The 17,401-nt window shown below is 41.6% G+C and overlaps 1 protein-coding gene across 1 annotated transcript in view; it reads left to right on the top strand.

The window, feature by feature from the left end:
* The first annotated feature begins 3,427 nt into the window (after positions 1-3,427).
* Positions 3,428-17,401, top strand: part of CA5B (carbonic anhydrase VB, mitochondrial) — a 41,521-nt gene continuing 27,547 nt past the window's right edge. The window contains exon 1 of the mRNA XM_006892422.1: positions 3,428-3,569. Within this exon, the coding sequence (XP_006892484.1) occupies positions 3,428-3,569 (142 nt within the window). The remainder of the gene's footprint in view (positions 3,570-17,401) is intronic.

Raw genomic sequence — 17,401 nt, forward strand, 5'->3', positions numbered from 1 at the left:
TACAATCTCCAAGATTAGGTTCTATCTAAATTAGAGGCTTTCCCCCCAATATAAAAGAGATTAAACAAGCAAGCCAGAGATCAGCGGGGTACCTGACTAGCATTAAGAAAGAACTCAGGTGGCACTGATGCCGTGTGGCTGAGGGGTGTTACCTACATTCACTGTGATGGGTGAATGTTCACAGGCTCCACAGAGGAGCAAGGAAATAAGCAGCTGGAAGATCAAGATTGTGCCTGGTTCATATTTTTGGTTTTGAAATATAATTTTTTCCCCTGGATAGAATAGGGGAGAAATGTGGACTAAAACCCAAAAACATGAAAAGGCCAGGATTACTGGTACAATAGAGTCTGGCGGGACCCTTGAGAATATCCCTTTAGTCACCTTTTGAAACTGGAATAAAGCTTACCACAGTGGCTCTGCTTTCATCAAACAATAGTCAAGCCTGTAAGGTGAATAGTAACACCAGAGAGGCAGTCACTCCTCGAAATAATTAAGCAGATCAAAAGAGCAACATTTGGCTAAGAGTAAAGCCCTGAAGGCAACAAGGGGTAGGATAGAAGGATTGATGGAAAAGAGACTTCTATGGAGGAAGTGGGGAAAGTGCAATTAGAAGGTGAGTGTTATGATCAATGTTATAAAACAAAATAATCTGCAAGTAATTGAACACAAACCCCAATATACTTTGCCAAAATTTACTAAAAATGTAAATATATCTACACATATATGTAAAAATATTTGTGATTCAGTTGAAATTTAAACCACATAAAATTAACCATTTTAATGTGAATTTAGTACATCCCCAATACTGCTACAATGAGGATAAACCTTGAAAACAGGATGCTAAGTAAAATAAGTCAGACCCCCCTCAAACAACCAAGCATTGTATTATTCTGTTTCCATAAAATGTTCAGGGGAGCTCTGATGGCCTACCGCTAAGGAGGTATGCTGCCAATCCAAACGGCTGTGGTTTGAATCCCCCAGCTGCTCCATAGGAAAAAGATGGGTAGTCTACTCTTGTGTAATTAAAATGGTTAATTTTATATTGTGTAAATGTCACCAGACTAACAAAACATGTGTGTGTTTATACCTTTTTTTTTTAGTAAATGTGTACAAAAAGCATATTGAGTTTGTTGTTCAAGTATCTCCAGACTTTTTGTTTTATAACATTGATTCTAACACCCACCTTGTGATTGCACTTTGCCCACTTCCTCCCTGTAATTCTCATTTCCATCACCTCCATCTAGTTCCAGAACATTTCATCGCCACACAGGGAATGCCTATGCCCATTAAGCAGTCATTTCCCATTCTGCCCTTCTCCCATTTCCTGGCAAACACTAGTCTACTTTCTGTCTCTGTGGATTTGCCTGTCCTGAACATATGTTGTTGTTGTGTACTGTCAAATCAGGCCCAACTCATAGTAACTCCAGTAGGTCTTCAGAGGCAGTAAACCACCTGGAAGGAGACTGCTCATCTTTTTCCTGTGGAGCAGCTAGCTGGTGGAGTCAAAAGGCAAGCCTTTGGAATGGCAGCATGTCTCCTTACCACTAGGCCACCAGGGCTGCCCTGAACATTTTCTAGATAAAGAATAATACAGTGTGTGGTTGGGGGTCTGACTTCTTTCGCTCAGCATCCTGTTTCCAATGTTTGTCCCCATTACAGCAGGTAACAGAACTTAGTTGTTGTTATTATTATTATTATTAATTATTCTTATTTATTATTAGGATTTGAATGAAAATTCGCAAAACAAATTGGTTTTCTATTAGCCATTAATACACAGTACCTACAATGCAGCAATGGACTCAAGTCTGTCAGAGATTATAAGGATGGCACAGGATGGGACAGAGTTCAGATCTGTTGTTCATAAGGTTGCTGTATTCATAGACTCGCTGGCACCTGCCAACAATGTACTTCACTCTTCCTGCTTCTTTCTTGTGATTCTCATTTCCATTAGTCCTTCTAGCCTACCCTTTCCTGCTTTCAGTATTTTATCCTTTGGGAAAATGCTGCTCTTTTGACCTTACACGGTTGGTTATAAGGAGTAAGTGCCTGCCTCGTGTTGGTGATCACCTCCTAGGCCTGTCTGCGGTTAGGTTGAAAGTTGAACCAAGAGTTAAATTTCATTCTAGGCTCAAAGGATGACTAAGGGCTCTAGTCTTGGGGGTTTGACCAGTAAGCCTGGCCATTTTTAAGAATGTCACTCTTTCCAGTGGACCTGCCCATCTTTGCATCACAGTGCCAACACAGTGGCTGGAGCAAAGTGAACAAGCACAAGGTGGGTGGGGTTGGCCAGGCACAAATGAGAAAAAGGAGAGGGTCCCAGGAGGGAAGGAAGACCATCTGCACCAGCCTCGAGCCTGACGGAGCTTGGAGCTTTGGGACTTGGAAGGAGTGACGTCCACGTGGCTGGTGAGAGGAGGAAGCAAGGAGTAGTAGATCAGAGGGTGGGAGGCCTGTGGTGTGGGTCCCACAGTCTTGAAGCCACATAGGCTTCTTGGCTGCCCCAGGGGCATCCCGGCCAGCTGTCCTGACCATCCCAGGCAGTCACTCTCACTCAGCCCTTTGACATCGAGAGTAAGTACACAACGATGTGTAATCCAGAAACGTTTTCATTTCATAACCTGTGTGGCAAAATGGGGCGGGGATGGTAGTTTTTAGAAATGTCGAGGTGATGATATGATAAGACAGAAGTGTCCCAATTGGTGTGATGGTGACTTCAGGACGTGGCATTGTGTGCCGAGGAACATCCTGTATGAAGCTGTGGTAAGCTGTGGAGGGGCAGTGTTTGAATGAAGTCACCGAGAGTACTCAGCGTGTTCCTTCCCGCAGATGAAGTCAGCATCACTGGCCCCACACTCCTTCGGCCAAGGGACCCGTGAACCCCAGCTGGCCCATGGCCACCGCTCAGATCTCAGATCCACCCTGACCATCCTGGGCACATGGCTCTTATGTGTTTCAGTGCTGTCTAGAAGCAGGGTTGCCACTTCTACTCAGACATCCCGGGAGGCATTTACTTTTTGGCTAAGACTGCAGCTGGACTTTCCAGAAGACCATGTTTTAAGAACACTGAGAAACTGTGCTCCCAACAGTCTCCATCCTTGTCCATAAAGAGCAGTTTCTCTGGACCTCTACTGTTTACCAGCCCATAGGGGAAGGCAGAGAGCATGACTCAGGCTGGCCCTGCCTCCTTTGAGGTGGCCAGTGAATTGGAGGCAAACAGTGGCTAACTCTCCTTTGGGGTGCCTTCTACCTCCCTCCCTGTCTCCCTCCCCAGGGTGTGTTCTCACAGTCCCAGTGTGGCCGCCCTACTTAGAGGTGGCCACATGATCCCAAGTCTCTATTGTTTTCAGCCCTTTCCTCTCCGCCTTCTGCTCTAGGGTGTTAGGTTTTTGCAAGTCCTTTGGAACCTGGTCAAGACTTCAAGCCGAAGATGGTAGTGATGACTAGCCTGCGGCGCTTCTGTCAGGCATTTCCCCACAATGTGCCCTGGCGAAGGATCCAGATCCCCGGGCCAGTGCCAAGGCGGCCGTGCAGCCTCTACACCTGCACTTATAGAACCCGGAACCGAACCCGTGAGTACAGCACTTCCTGGGGCGGGGCGGGGGTGTGGGTGGGTCATGAAGATCACAGGGCTGATGTGTTTGTGGGGTGGATCTCGCTGGCATTCCCGTGTGTGTGGTTCTAAGCCTTGCACACTGTGTGAGTGACCACTCTAGTCTCTGCATGTTCCCCTCGCAAGACAGGAAAGGTTCTTTTCCTGACCAGGTTTGAAATGTTAAAATGATGTCCTGCAGAAAGGGGAGAGGGAGATCTCCCCGCCCTTGAATGCTTTTAGCGCCTGTTCTTTAATTATAACTGCAAGGCGACTGTTTTCTTTCTGTCACAGTTTTCACCACAGACTTTGAATTGGTCCTGGGAACCTCAGGTTTTAGAGGATTGCCCATTAATATCAAGCAATTCTGGAGCCTCGCACTTGAGAACAGGCTCGCCTGTGGCTACTGAATGCAGTTGCTTGGAGCTGCCCCTTGTGAGCATGTGCTCCGCTGCAAATACAGAGGGCCAAGCGAGCCAGCAAATGGTCTTAGCTGGCATCTTCTAGAAATGGCATATTAGAGCTCTCATCTGGGACCTCCAGGTTTGCAGTCTTGAGACTGCATCAGTCTTTTTGTGTGAAGTCTGTCCTGGGTGCTGTCACGTGTTAAGACGCACTCCTTGCCCTCTGCCCACGAGATGCCAGCAGCACCCCAGCCCAAGTCACACTGACTGAAAATATCTTCAGGCGTTGCCAAATTAGCTCTGGAGGGCGACACAGTCACTCTGTTTAAGAACCACTGGAGATGCTGGAAGTCAAGGACAGAGAACCACACATATTGATGGAGTTTGGTTAACTGGCCAAGTGCAGCTTTCAAAGGGGAGCTTTCTGTCTTCTACTATTCCGAGGAAATGGCCCGCAATTTTCAAATGTTGGTAAATGGCTTCAAGTGTCTAGGTTTCTCAGCGCTGACTCTGTGTACTCTCTGGAGCCGATAAGCACCACCTAAGAAATGGAATTCATTAATATGGCTAATCTAGCTAAATCTGAGGGCTTGAAACTGCTCTTTAAATATTTTCTTATTCTTACTTGATTGCTGCCGACATTGACCGTGTCCTTAATAAAATAAGCTGGCCCAGATCACACATAACACATCTCTGGTTGCCAGGCGTGACTTCCTACCGGCAAGCCCACAGCCTAACCCTGGCTGGCTCCTTCTTCCTCTGGCACTTTGTGGTTTTAGCCTGAAAAGGGAAAAAATTAGTCATAGCGAGCTGCTAAAGCTGTTTGTTTGTATTCTTCCTCCCCCTTCTCCTTTCTGTTTTTACAGAAAGTTAAAAGTTAAAGATCTAAAATCCAGGGCTCTTACATCATTTGCTCCTTTTCTTGTTGACACCCCCCCCCCCAAAAAAAAAAGAGTGGCCTGGTCTTGGAATACTCACGTGGTTGATTTTCCACACCACATGAAATGTCCTGGTTTTATTAGGCACTTGGCAAAACGAAGGGACAGTTGCAGTTTAAATTTGTTTGGGGCATGTGCAGAGGTGTGTTTTCACCGGGAGAATAGTCTCAGTGCTGTGAGTCACTGATGACATAACTGTTATCCATGCCCCTCATTTGATGAGTTGCAGAGATAATAATACTCTGGGCTTCTAGAAGCTGTAGCCCAAGGGAAGGCCTAGTGTACTCTTGAGGCCATAATTCCTCCCAAGGATGTTGAGAATTGGAAAAAAACATGGACTGGTGAGTACGCCGGGCTATTTTGTTTATATATTTAGTACCTGTTTGTTGGTTTTTAACATTTTTAATTGTGATGTAAATGAATATTTACAAATGTCTACACTTCATTTTATAACTTTAGTTACAATATCCACAGTGTCTGATCACCCCTTTATTGTACATGTCCTTACCCTTGGCCCATCTTAATAAGGGTCTGTTATCTATTAACTTTTGCTCTCTTCTCCCTCCCTCCCGATCCCTGATAACCATTCAAGAATGATTCTGATTTTGTATAAACCTTGCTTCAGGTTTTTATAACAGTTGCTATTGTTGTGTAACAGTGATCTTTCCAATATATGTCCTTTTGTGACGGATTTATTTCTCACAGCATAATGTCCAGTAGGATCATCCATATTATACAGTGTTGTGAGTTCTTTACCATTCTTTGGTGTTGCATAATAATCCAGTGTGTGTATGTACCATAGTTTCTTTAACTCTTCACCCATTGAGGGACACTTGAGTTGCTTCCATCTCTTTGCTATTATAAATAATACTGCAGTAAACATGGGCATGCATATATCAGTTCAAGGCTCTTATTCCTTGAGAATATAAGATCCCTTTACAGTATATCTAATAGTGAGATTGCTGGATCAAACGATATTTCCATTTTAATTTTTTTAATTTATTTTAATGAAAGTTTATAGAGACTATGGATTTCCATTCATTCATTATTGCACACTTTCCTCCCTAGCCACCCCTCAAAAAAAAAACCCACTCAAACTCATTGCTGTGGAGTCAGAACTAACACATAGCTCACCTTCCATTAGGTTTTCAGAGGCTGTAAATCACATAGGAGGAGACTGCCCATCTTTCTCCCATGGTGCAGCAGGTGGATTCGAATTGACCACCTTTGGATTGGCGGGCTACTTTCTATCCATTAGGCCACAAGAGCTCCTGTACTTCAAAATGTATCTTTTTGTTTGTTTGTTTTGTTTTTGCTTTTTTCTCTTCTTTTTTTATTTTAGTGAAAGTTTATAGAGACTTTAGATTTCCATTCATTCACTGATGCACACTTTCCTCCCTGCTCACCCCTCCCCCCAGTTTGCTTTTCTCTTTAGAAAGTAAAAAAAAAAAATTATTTCATTGTTATACAATCTCTCACTCCCAGTCCACTCCACTATGCAGCTTTCATTCTGGACTCTTGTCATGGCAATAATACCTAATCACATATTTCTACTAAACTGCTTTCTCCCTGATCTGTTTTCTGAGTTTCCCCCAATATCGAAGTCAGTCCCACATTACAATAGTGGCACTATGCAGTATTTGTCCTTTTGTGACTGAGATATATCACTCAGCATAAAGTCCTCCAGGGTCACCCATTTTGTATAATATTTCATGAGTTCTTGGTTTTTCAGTTCAGCCATAGTATTCCATTGTGTGAACATACCAAAGCTTCTCTAGCTGTTGTTGGGCACTTGGGTTGTTTCCATCTCTGCTATTGTGAACAAAGTCGTCATAAATATGAGTGAACATATATCTCCTTGGTTGGCAGTTACGGTTTCTTTAGGGTATATTCCCAGTAGTGGAATTGCTGGGTCAAATGGTATTTCTAGTTCCATCTTTTTGAGAAAATGCCATACTGCCTTCCATAGTGGTTGCACCATTTTACACTCCCACCAACTGAATAAGGGTTCCAGTTTCTCCGCAACCTCGCCAGCATTTGCTGTTTGCTGCTCTGTTAAATTTTGCTATTCTTACTACAGCGAGATAATATCTCATACTTGTTTTGATTTGCATCTCTCTTAGAGCTAGGGATTTTGAACATTTCTTCATGTGTTTGTTGGCTATCTGAATGTCTTCTTTGGTTAAAGTATCTGTTCATATATTGTGCCCATTTTTCAATTGGGTTGTTTACCTTTATCTTTTTGTGGTGCTCGAGTATTTTATAAATTCTAGATGTATGTTACTTATTAGACATGTCATTACCAAATATTTTTTTCACAGTCTGTGGCTTCCCTTTTTACCCTGCTGGAGAAGTTTTTGGATGTGTATAGGATTTGATTCTTAAAAGGTCACATTAATTTATTTTATCCTCTCCTGGTTGTAGGTTTTTCAGGATGTTTGGAAGACTGTTTATGTGTGGATTAGGGCTTCTAGAGTTCTTCCAAGCTTTTCACTAATGAAGTGTATAGACCTTGGTTTTAACCCTAGGTCCTTGATCCACTTTGAGTTGGTTTTTCTGTATGGAGTGAGGTGTGGATCTTGCTTGAGTTTTCTGTAGATAGTTTTACAATTTTGCAAACACCACTTGTTAAAAACTGTTGTTTCTTAACTGATTTCATCTCCTTATAAAAAATCAGTTGACCATAGGTAGATGGGCTGATTTCCAGGTTCTCAATTCTAGTCCATTGATTTATGTGTCTGCCATTGTGCTAGTACCACTCTGTTTTGACCACCACTACAGTGTAGTAGGATTTCAACTCAGGGAGTGAAATGCCTCCTTCCTTATTTCTCTTTTGAAGGAGTGCTTTCCTTATTTGGGACCACTTTCCATTCCAAATGAAATTGGAGATTGTCTTTTCCATCTCTTTGAAGATTGGAATTGGTATTTGTATTGTGATTGCATTGAACATGTAAATTGCCTTTGGTAGTATTGTCATTTTCACACTATTGAGTCTTCCTATCCATGAGCAAGGTATATTCTTACATTTCTCCAGGTCCCTTTTTGTTTTTTATAGTAATGTTTTGTAATTTTTTTAATAGATCCTTTGTGATCTGGTTAGATTTACTCCCAAGTATTTAATCTTGTGAGTAGCTATTGTGAAGGATATTGTTTTCCTTAGGTCCAGCTCTGTATTCTCTTTGTCACTGTAGAGAAATACAGTTGATTTTTGTATATTGATCTTGTATCCTGCCACTTTGCTGAATTGGTCAGCTATGTCCAGTAGTTTTCTTGTTGAATCTTTAGGGTTTTCTAAGTATACTATTATATATTCTGTATAGAGAGATAATTTTACCTCCTCTTTGCCAATTTGGATACCTCTTATTTCCTTCTCTTATTGCTATTGCTAAGACTTCCTATACAGTATTGAGTAGGAGAGGTGATAGTGGGCCTCCTTGCCTAGTTCCTGTTCTCAAAGGGAATGCCTTTAATCTCTCTCCATTGAGAACAATGTTGGCTCTCGGGTTTGCATATATACTTTTTTACTATCTTGAAGAAATTCCCCTCTGATCTTATTTTGTTGAGTGAGTTAATCAGGAAAGGGTGTTGGATTTTGTCACAGGCCTTTTCTGCATCAATTGATAAGATCATGTGGTTCTTGTTCTTTGCTCTGTTTATGTGATGAATGACACTGATTGCTTTTCTTATGTTGAACCATCCTTGCATACCTGTTATGAATCCAAATTGGTCATGGTGAAATTTTTTTTAATATATTATTGGATTCTATTGGCCAGGATTTTATTTAGGCTCCCCCCCCCCCATATCATGAGATATTGGCCTATAAGTTTCTATTTTGGTGGTGTCTTTACCTGGCTTTGGTACCAAGGATATGTTTGCTTCATAGAGTAATTCTGGGAAAATTCCATCCTATTCTATTTTCTGAAATAGTTTATGTAGAACTGGTGACAGTTCTCTGAATGTTTGATAAAATTCACTTGTAAAACCATCTGCTCCAGGACTTTTTTTGGCTGGAAGTTGTTTTATTACCGTCTCCATTTCTTCTTTTGTAATGGGTCTGTTCAGGTGTTCAATTTCAGTTTGTGTCAGTTTAGGTAGATTGTGAATTTCTATGTATTTGTCCATTTTCTCTAGGTTTTCATATCGTTTGAGTATAGTTTTTCATAATATTCTGATGTTAGCCTTTTTATTTTATTTTAGTTGGTTCTGTTGTAGTGTTGCCTGTTTCATCTCTTACTCAGATTATTTGTGTCTTTTCCTTTGTTAGTTTTGCTACTGGTTTGTCGATTTTATTGACCCTTTCAATGAACCAACTCCTAGTTTGGTTGATGGTTTCAATTGTTTTTTGGTTTTGTTTCATTTATTTCTGCTCTAATTTTTATAATTTAAGGTTTTTTAGAGAGTGTTGGGTTTTCTTGCTGTTCTTTTTCAATGTGTGGGAGATGTTGTGTTAGAGAGTCAATGCTCATTTTCTCCTGCCTTTTGATGTGTTTGCTTATTGCTATAAATTGACCTCTGATGAATGCTTTGGCAGTTTCCCAGATGTTTTGGTAAGTGGTATTTTTATTTTCATTTGTTTCAAGAAACTTTATTTCATTTTTTCTTTCTTCTAGTACTGATTCATGTTCAAGTCAGATGTTATTCAGCTTCCAAATGTATGGTTTTTTTTTTCCTTTATCCTCTTGTTATTCATTTCTAGTTTTGTAACATTGTGGTCTGAGAAGATGCTTTGTATTATTTCTATGTTTTTTTAATTTATTGATGCTTGCCTTGTGTCCTAAAATGTGATCTATTCTAGAGAAGAACATGTACTGTGCTTTTTTTTGGGTGCATTGACCTATAAATATCTATGAGATTAAGTTGGTTTATTGTGTGGTTTAATTCGTCAGTATCTTTGTTGAGTTTCTTTCTGGTAGTTCTGTCTTTTCTTGAGAATGGTGTATTGAAGTCTCCAACTACTATAGTAGTGTTGTCTATTTCATTTTTTCAGTTTTGTTAATGTTTATTTTATATATTTAGCAAGTCTTTAATTTGATGCATAGATATTTATTATTATGTCCTCTTGTTATTTTGTGCCTTTAAGAATTATGTAGTGACCTTCCTTGTCCTTTGTCCTAGTTTTTGCATTGAAATTTTTGTCAGAGATTAATATCACTACTTCTGGGTTTTTTTCTGGTTGCCATTTGCTTGTTATATTTTTACCACCCTTTTAGTCTTTCTTTATATTCATTTTTCAGGTATATCTCTTGTAGACAGCATGTTGATTGTTTTTTTTATCCAATCTGCTACACTTTTTCTCTTTAGTGGTCCATTTAAACTATTCACAATCAGTGTGATTATTGAGAGGCAAGGTTTTATTGCTATCATTTTGTTATTTTTGCTGTTGTTGCCAGTTACTTTGGTCTGTCCTTCTCTCTGTGGTACCTCTGTAAGAAGGACATCTCTCAGTATTTCCTGCAACATTGGCCTCATCTTTACAAACTCCCTTAGGTTTTCTTTTTCTGGGAATATTTTGATCTCTCCTTCATATTTGATGGACAATTGTTCTGGGTTGACAGTTGTGTTCTTTGAGTGTTCGATATATGTCACTCCACTGTTTTCTTCCCCTCATACTTTCTGCTGAGAAATAGATACTTAATCTTATCTGTTCTCCCTTAGAGGTTACTCTTTGTTTCTCCCTCACTGCTTTCAGAATTCTCTCCTTATCTTTGGTTCTGGCAAATTTGACTATAATATGCCTTGTTGTTTTTCTTTTGAGGTTTATTCGATATGGTGTTCTCTCAGCTTCTTGAATATATATCCTTTCATTCTTCATTATGCCTAGGAAGTTTTCTTCTGGTAATTCTTCCACAACTTTTTTGGTGCCTTTACTTGCTTCTTCCTGTTCTGGGATTTCGATAATACGCATGTTATTTCTCTTAATGGTGTCCCATCTTATTCTTAAGTTTTCTTCCTTTTCTTTCATTTTTTATTCTGCTTTTTGCTCTACCAGATCGTTAGTGACAATTCTCTTTTCTGGTTCTGTGTTTCATCTCTTCAACTCTGTTCATTTGTCCCTACATCATGTTGACAACATCTGAAATATTGGACCTCATATTTTGGATCACAGTTTCTTGTTTTTCCAGTGCCTCTAATGCCTCGTCTGTTTTATCTACATTGTTTTGGTTTGTTTTTATGAGCTCCTCCTGGTTTTAAATTGCAGTGTTTTGTAATTTTTCAAGTTTGTCTTTCACCCATTGGAAATATTCCATCATTGTTCTTTTAATTTCTGTGCCAGAAAGTTTCATCAGACTTTCTGGATTCAGGAAATCCATTGACACTGTGTCACTCTTTTAAGGTGATATCTTGCTTTGGGCTTGTGTAAGAAGTAAAGTAGCCTGCTTCTTTTGTGACATTGCTGTTGTAGTTTTTCATGCCTGAGGCGATAGACGGTTCTTGATCTGATGCCACTGCTCCAGAAGAACGTTGGACAGGTCCATGTGTGGATGCACATAGGGTGAGTGCATGCACAGACAAATGTGCAGGCAGGTGGGGAGGGAGACGCACACACAGATGCATGGAGGAGGGGGCGTGTGGGGGTATCTGAATGGAATATTAGGAAGCCTTGGTTTTCCCCTTGAGAACTGGGTCTGCCACACCAGTCAAGCTTCAGCTGTCTCACTCCCTCCTGCTTAGGGTAAATGGGTCCCACAATTGGTCCAGCAATCAGCAGTGATCCACCCGCCCCAAGTACCTCACTCAAATTCCCATTGTCCTGCTTGCTCCTGGCAGGTTGGTCCCACCACAGCTCACTCACTGCTCTCTGCTGAAGCACACTGCTCCCTGCTGAGGCTCACTGCTCTCTGCCGAGGCATGCTGCTCCCCACCAAGCCTTGTGGCTCCACACTGAGTCACACTGTTCCACATTGAGGCACACTGCTCCACACCTAGCCTCGCTGCTCCCCTCTGAGGCACACTGCTCCCGTGGCTCCCAAACCGATTATTTTAGTAATAGATCTCACTCAAATTTCATCTGACCTGCTTGCTTTGTGTGCATCAATCTGTGTGCATGGCTCTGTGCACATTGCTCTGCCATTTGAAATTTTTTAAGGACATGCCAAACTGCTTTGCATAGTGGTTGCACCATTTGGCATTCCTACTCACAGTGTGTAAGAGTTCCCATTTCCCCACACATCCTTAGCAGCTGTCATAATGAACTTAGCTATTGCTGCTGAGGTCAAATAATAGTGTACTGCTGAATAGCTAATGCTCTTCAGCTTTTCATCTATTTGACCATCTAGATATCTTCTTTGAATTGTCTCTTCAAATCTTCTGCCCTTTTTGTAATCGGATATTTTGTCTTCTTCTTGTTGAGGTTTTGGTGTTTTCTAGAAATTTTAGAGAGGAGGATTTTGTAAGGACCCTGCCAAAAAAGAGTCATTGCTGCCAAATATATTTTCCTAGTCTCTAGTGAATATTTTTAAACTCTTGGAGAAATCTTCTGGTACACATAGGAATTGAATTTTTTAGAAAGTCCTAATCATCTAGTTCTGACTCGTGATGACCCTCCATCAGGTTTCTGAGGATATAATTCTTGAAAGCCTTTATTGCACTGGGAAAATCTGCTCTCAAGGACCTTTCCAAAATGTTAAAGGAGTGAGGATATAACTTTAAAAACTAAGGTATGCCTGATTCAAGTTGGACATTGAATAAGGGTAACAGATGAAGAATCAATGCCTTTGAGTTGTGGTGTTGGAGAAGACTACTGAATATCCATGGGCTGCGTAAAAAACAAACAAACTATTTCTAAGAGAAATTGTCACCAGCATGCTCCTTAGCGGCAAGGATGGCAAAGCTTCTTCTCACGTGGAAGGTCAGTTAAAGGAGTAAAACAAGATGGATTGACATAGTGACTGTAATCCAGGGTTCAGCAATACCAGCGGTCAGAGGATCTGGAGATGTATTGCATAGGGGAAGCCTGCTGTCAGTGACTTCTCCAAAGTCCTGAAGTGCAGTGATGTCAGTCTAAAGACTAAGATGTGCCTGATTCAAGTTTTTCCAATCACCTACTATGCATTTGAGAGCTGGACAATGAATAAGAATGACAGGAGAAGAATTGATGCCTTTGAGTTATGTTGGAGAAGAGTACTGAATATCCCATGGACTGCTAAAAGAACAAATAAAAATGTCTTAGAGAAATTGAAACCAGAGTATTTCTTGGAGGCAAGGATGGCGATGCTTCATCTCACATACTTAGTCCTTGTTGTTAGGAGAGGCTATTCCTTGGAAAGGGGCATCATACTTGGAAATGTGGAGAGTCAGCCAAAGAGAGGAAGATTCTCTACAAGATGGATTGATAGAGTGACTGCAGCAATGGGCTCAAGTGTGTCAGAGATGATGAAGATGGTGCCGGTTAGGACAGGTCTATTGTTTATAGGGTAGCTATGAATCGTGCTCAGTTTGACAGGACATAACAAGAAGTTTGCCCTTTGATGAATGTTACAGTCTCAAGTTTTACACCTGGGTCTTTAATTCATCTTGAATTAGTTTATATAGTGTAGTATGGGTCTTGTTTCCATTTTCTGCAAATAGATCTCCAGTTTTGCCAGCGCCATTTGTTGAACAGGCTGTCTTTACCCCACTGAAGGGATTTTATCTCTTTGTCACAGATCAGCTGTCTATAAGTGGATAGGATGACTTCTGGGTTTTCAATTCTATTCATTTGGTCTGCATACCTGCTGCTGTACCAGGCTCAGGCCATTTTAATTGCTGTGGCTGTGTGCCGGAGTTTGAAAATAGGAAGTATAAGACCTCCTACTTTGTTTTTCTTCTTCACGAGTTGAGCACTCCATGGTTTTAGTAGATACTCTGCTTATGATTCTCCTCAGCAGCTCACGATCACTGTTACAAGGCTCCCCGCCTCCCTTGGTTAGTTGGACTGTATTTCAAATTAAATGAAGAGAATGAGGGAAAAGGACACTGGAGATTGTGGCAGATTCAGCAAGATTTCATTACAACCCTGGGCTTTGCTTTACCACTCTCCCACGCCCCCCGCCCAGGTGCTCATTGGCTGTCAACTCAAATTGCACTTTTTTTTTATCTTAAGTAGCTGTTAAGTCTGTTGACAGCCCTAACTTTGGGGACTTGAAATATAATAAAGATGAAAGATTACAGCTGTTACCCAGGACAAAAGAGAAAATCAATTACACTTGGTGTATCATCTGGTGAAATGAAACCTAATTGCCACCTAATAAAATTTAGGCATGTGATCTTAGACCATAGCTAGGAAAAGAAATTTAATATTGTCAAGTCTTAATTTAATGGAATATAAAGGATGTCTACTAGAGTGGAGATGGTAGAGATTTTTTAATTTTCTAGTGATTCACAATATTCCTGATCTTTCCTGCTTAGAAAGAACAACCTTTTTTCCCTTTTTTTCCAGGGTAACAGGTTCTACAGCTGCGCTGTCCAAAATGGTAGCCATGTGGTGGCAGTGGTGGTGGTGGTGAAGTGCCTGTTCCTGGGGTGCCATGTTGGCGTGTGTTGCTATGTTGCTCACTTTTGTAACCATGGTGTCAGTCCGTCTCACTGAAAGGCTTCCTCTTTTTCAATGACTGTCTACTTTACCAAGCATGGTATCTTTCCTCAAGGACTGGTCCCTTCTAAGAACAAACATGTGGACAGTAGCTACTATTTGGACATTTTCACCATCATATAACATTTTCTTACATATTACTTGTCTATATTATAACTGAACTGTACTAGAAAAAGAAACATTCCATTATCTCTCCAGTTAATTTTTATGAACATAGTGAATGCTAGAGTACAGTAGTATTAAACAGCTCGCTTTGCAGTGTCTTTGAGAGAACTTTAATAACCTCTATTGTTGTTAGGTGCCATCGAGTCGATTGTGACTGTTAGAAACTGTATCACCAACAGATCTGAACCCTGTGATTTCCTGTGCCATCCTCACCATCTCTGACATACTTGAGCCAATTTCTTTAGTCATGATGTCAGTCCATCTGGTTGAGGGTCTTCCTCTCTTTGACTGTCCCTCCACCTTCCCGAGCATGACGTCCTTCTCCAAGGAATAGTCTTTCCTGGCAACATGCCCAAAGTGTGTGAGACAAAGCTTTGCCATCCTTGTCTGTAAGGAGCACTCTGGCTGTACCTTCTCCAAGACATACACTGGGTTTGTTGTTGTTGTGAGGTGCCATCGAGTAGAGTATGACTCAAAGTGACCCCACCTGAACCCTTCCCTATTTCCCTATCCTGTGCCATCTTCATCATCACTAGACCTCTTTCCTGTAGTCACCATGTCAATCCATCTCATCACATTGGAGGTCTTCCTCTCCTTCACTGACCATCTTTCCAAGCAGGATGTCCCTTTCCAAGGAGGAGCCTTGTGTAGCTACATGTCCAAAGTATGAATGATGCATCTTTTCCATCTTTGCCTCCAAGGAGCACTCTGGCTGCACTTTTCCAAGATATATCTGTTTGTTCTTTTGGCAGTTCCATACTCTAACACCATAACTTAAAGGCACCAATTCTTCCTCTGTCATCCTTAGTCATTGTCCAGCTCTCAGAGCCACAGCCAGTGACTGAAAAGACCAAGTCCTGAATCAGGTGTACCTTAGTCCTCAAACTAACATCATTGCTCCTCAGTAATAACTCCTAAGTATTAAGGTAAACTCAGAATGCTCCAGGCTGTCTTTCATTATTAACACCTGAATAACCTTGAAAAATAGAAGGCTGAATTGTGTTAATGGCCTTAGATATTTTCAGCTTCCAGGGATTCACAAAAGGAGCCCTGATGTCGCAGCCAATGATTCAAACCCACACCATCTGCCTTACAGAAGATGAGGCAGTCTTTCCATAAAGATTACAACTTTCAAAACTGTAAGAGCAGTTCTACTTTACATCGGAGGATCACTCTGAGTGAGAATCAACTTGAGAATCACAGGCTTGGTTTTTGGGTAATGAGATGATGTGGCTCCTGTGATGAACTAGGCTCATGTATACATGCCTTTTTCTGCCCTGCTGCCCTGACAAGGCAGTTGGTGATTCTACTGATCATCATCCCCTTGGTCATATGGAGAAAGATCTCTGTGTATCTATAAAAAGAGCAAAGGCATCGTGGGGACGGCCACATCTGACAGAGGAACTGTCTCCATCCGCAATACAAAATCAATTCCTATAAGGTCAGACATGTCTCCCATGCTTCCACACCCCTTTCTTTTCACCCTAACACAAATCTTAACTACTCTATTGGGTCCAAAATCTGCTGCAGTAGCTTACAGACAGCACAAAACTCTATTAGGGAAGTCAAAAAGCTCTCATTCAGGTTGGTAGCAGATACAATTAGTCAGGACAGCTTCAGAAATGTGCTCACAGGCGCCTCCGTCTGCAGACTCATGGCCTTAGGCCGGGATTATAAAGCTCTTATTCCTGCCAATTATTACTCCCCCAGTCTTCTCCAAACTTGGGCAATGACTCTTAGGTCTGGTTTCATGGGGTAGCAGTCCCAGATCAGCTCCATTTCATGTTTCGTGTCTGGTTGTCTGTGGCTGGTGTGGCTGCTGCTGCTGTAGGTATAACTGACACAAGAATCTCTGGCCCTGAAGGGCACACACTGAGTGCCTGCTGCTGCTTTGCTGCTGCTGAGATTCTCGAATCTGCCCCTGAGTCTGCTCAGTTTAGTGGCAAGACTAGCCAGTCCCCTCATGAATAGGCTAACATGCCCTATTCACATAACCCCGCCCATCCACATGTCAAAGTCAGTGGCTAAGGAAGCCATTTTGAACAGTAAACCCGTAATACTAAATTGCCTTACACTAAGCCCTGATGAGCCAGCCTAGCTTACTGAAACTGAGAAGGATCTGAAGCACTTGCTGTAGGTCAAGGACTGTTGCCTTCAATATGAATCAGAGCTCAACATCAAGAAGACAAAGATTCTCACCACTGGGCCATTTGGCAGCACCATAATGGATGGAGAAGAAATTGAGGTTGATCCAGTCCATAAGACCCATAGCGACCCTACGTACAACAGCTCGGAACCCTACCCTGTCCTGAGCAAGTCTCACTGACTCTGACACACCTACCCCCATTGCCCCAGTCGTTCTATCAGTCCATCTCATCTGGGGTCTTCCTCTCCCGTGCTGTCCCTCCATCTTTCCAAGCAGGATTGTCCTTCTCCAAGGACTGGTTTCTCCTGACCATGTGCCCAAAGTATGTGTGATGGAGCTTCAAAATCCTAGCCTCCAAAGAAAAACTTGGTTTCACCCTCTCCAAGACAGACCTGTGTGTTTTCTTGGCAGTCCATGGTATGTTCAAGACTCTTCTCCAGCACCACAATTCAAAGGCATCGATTCTTCTTCTGTCATCCTTAATCATTGTCCAGCTCTCTGGTACATAGCAAGTAATTGCAAAGATCATGGCCTGCATTAGGCTCATCTTAGTCTCTAGACTAACATCGTTGCTTCTCAGCACTCTGG

Source organism: Elephantulus edwardii, unplaced genomic scaffold, assembly GCF_000299155.1.
Source record: "Elephantulus edwardii isolate Elephantulus edwardi_28Jun2011 unplaced genomic scaffold, EleEdw1.0 scaffold00115, whole genome shotgun sequence".
NCBI classification, from domain to species: Eukaryota; Metazoa; Chordata; class Mammalia; order Macroscelidea; family Macroscelididae; genus Elephantulus; species Elephantulus edwardii.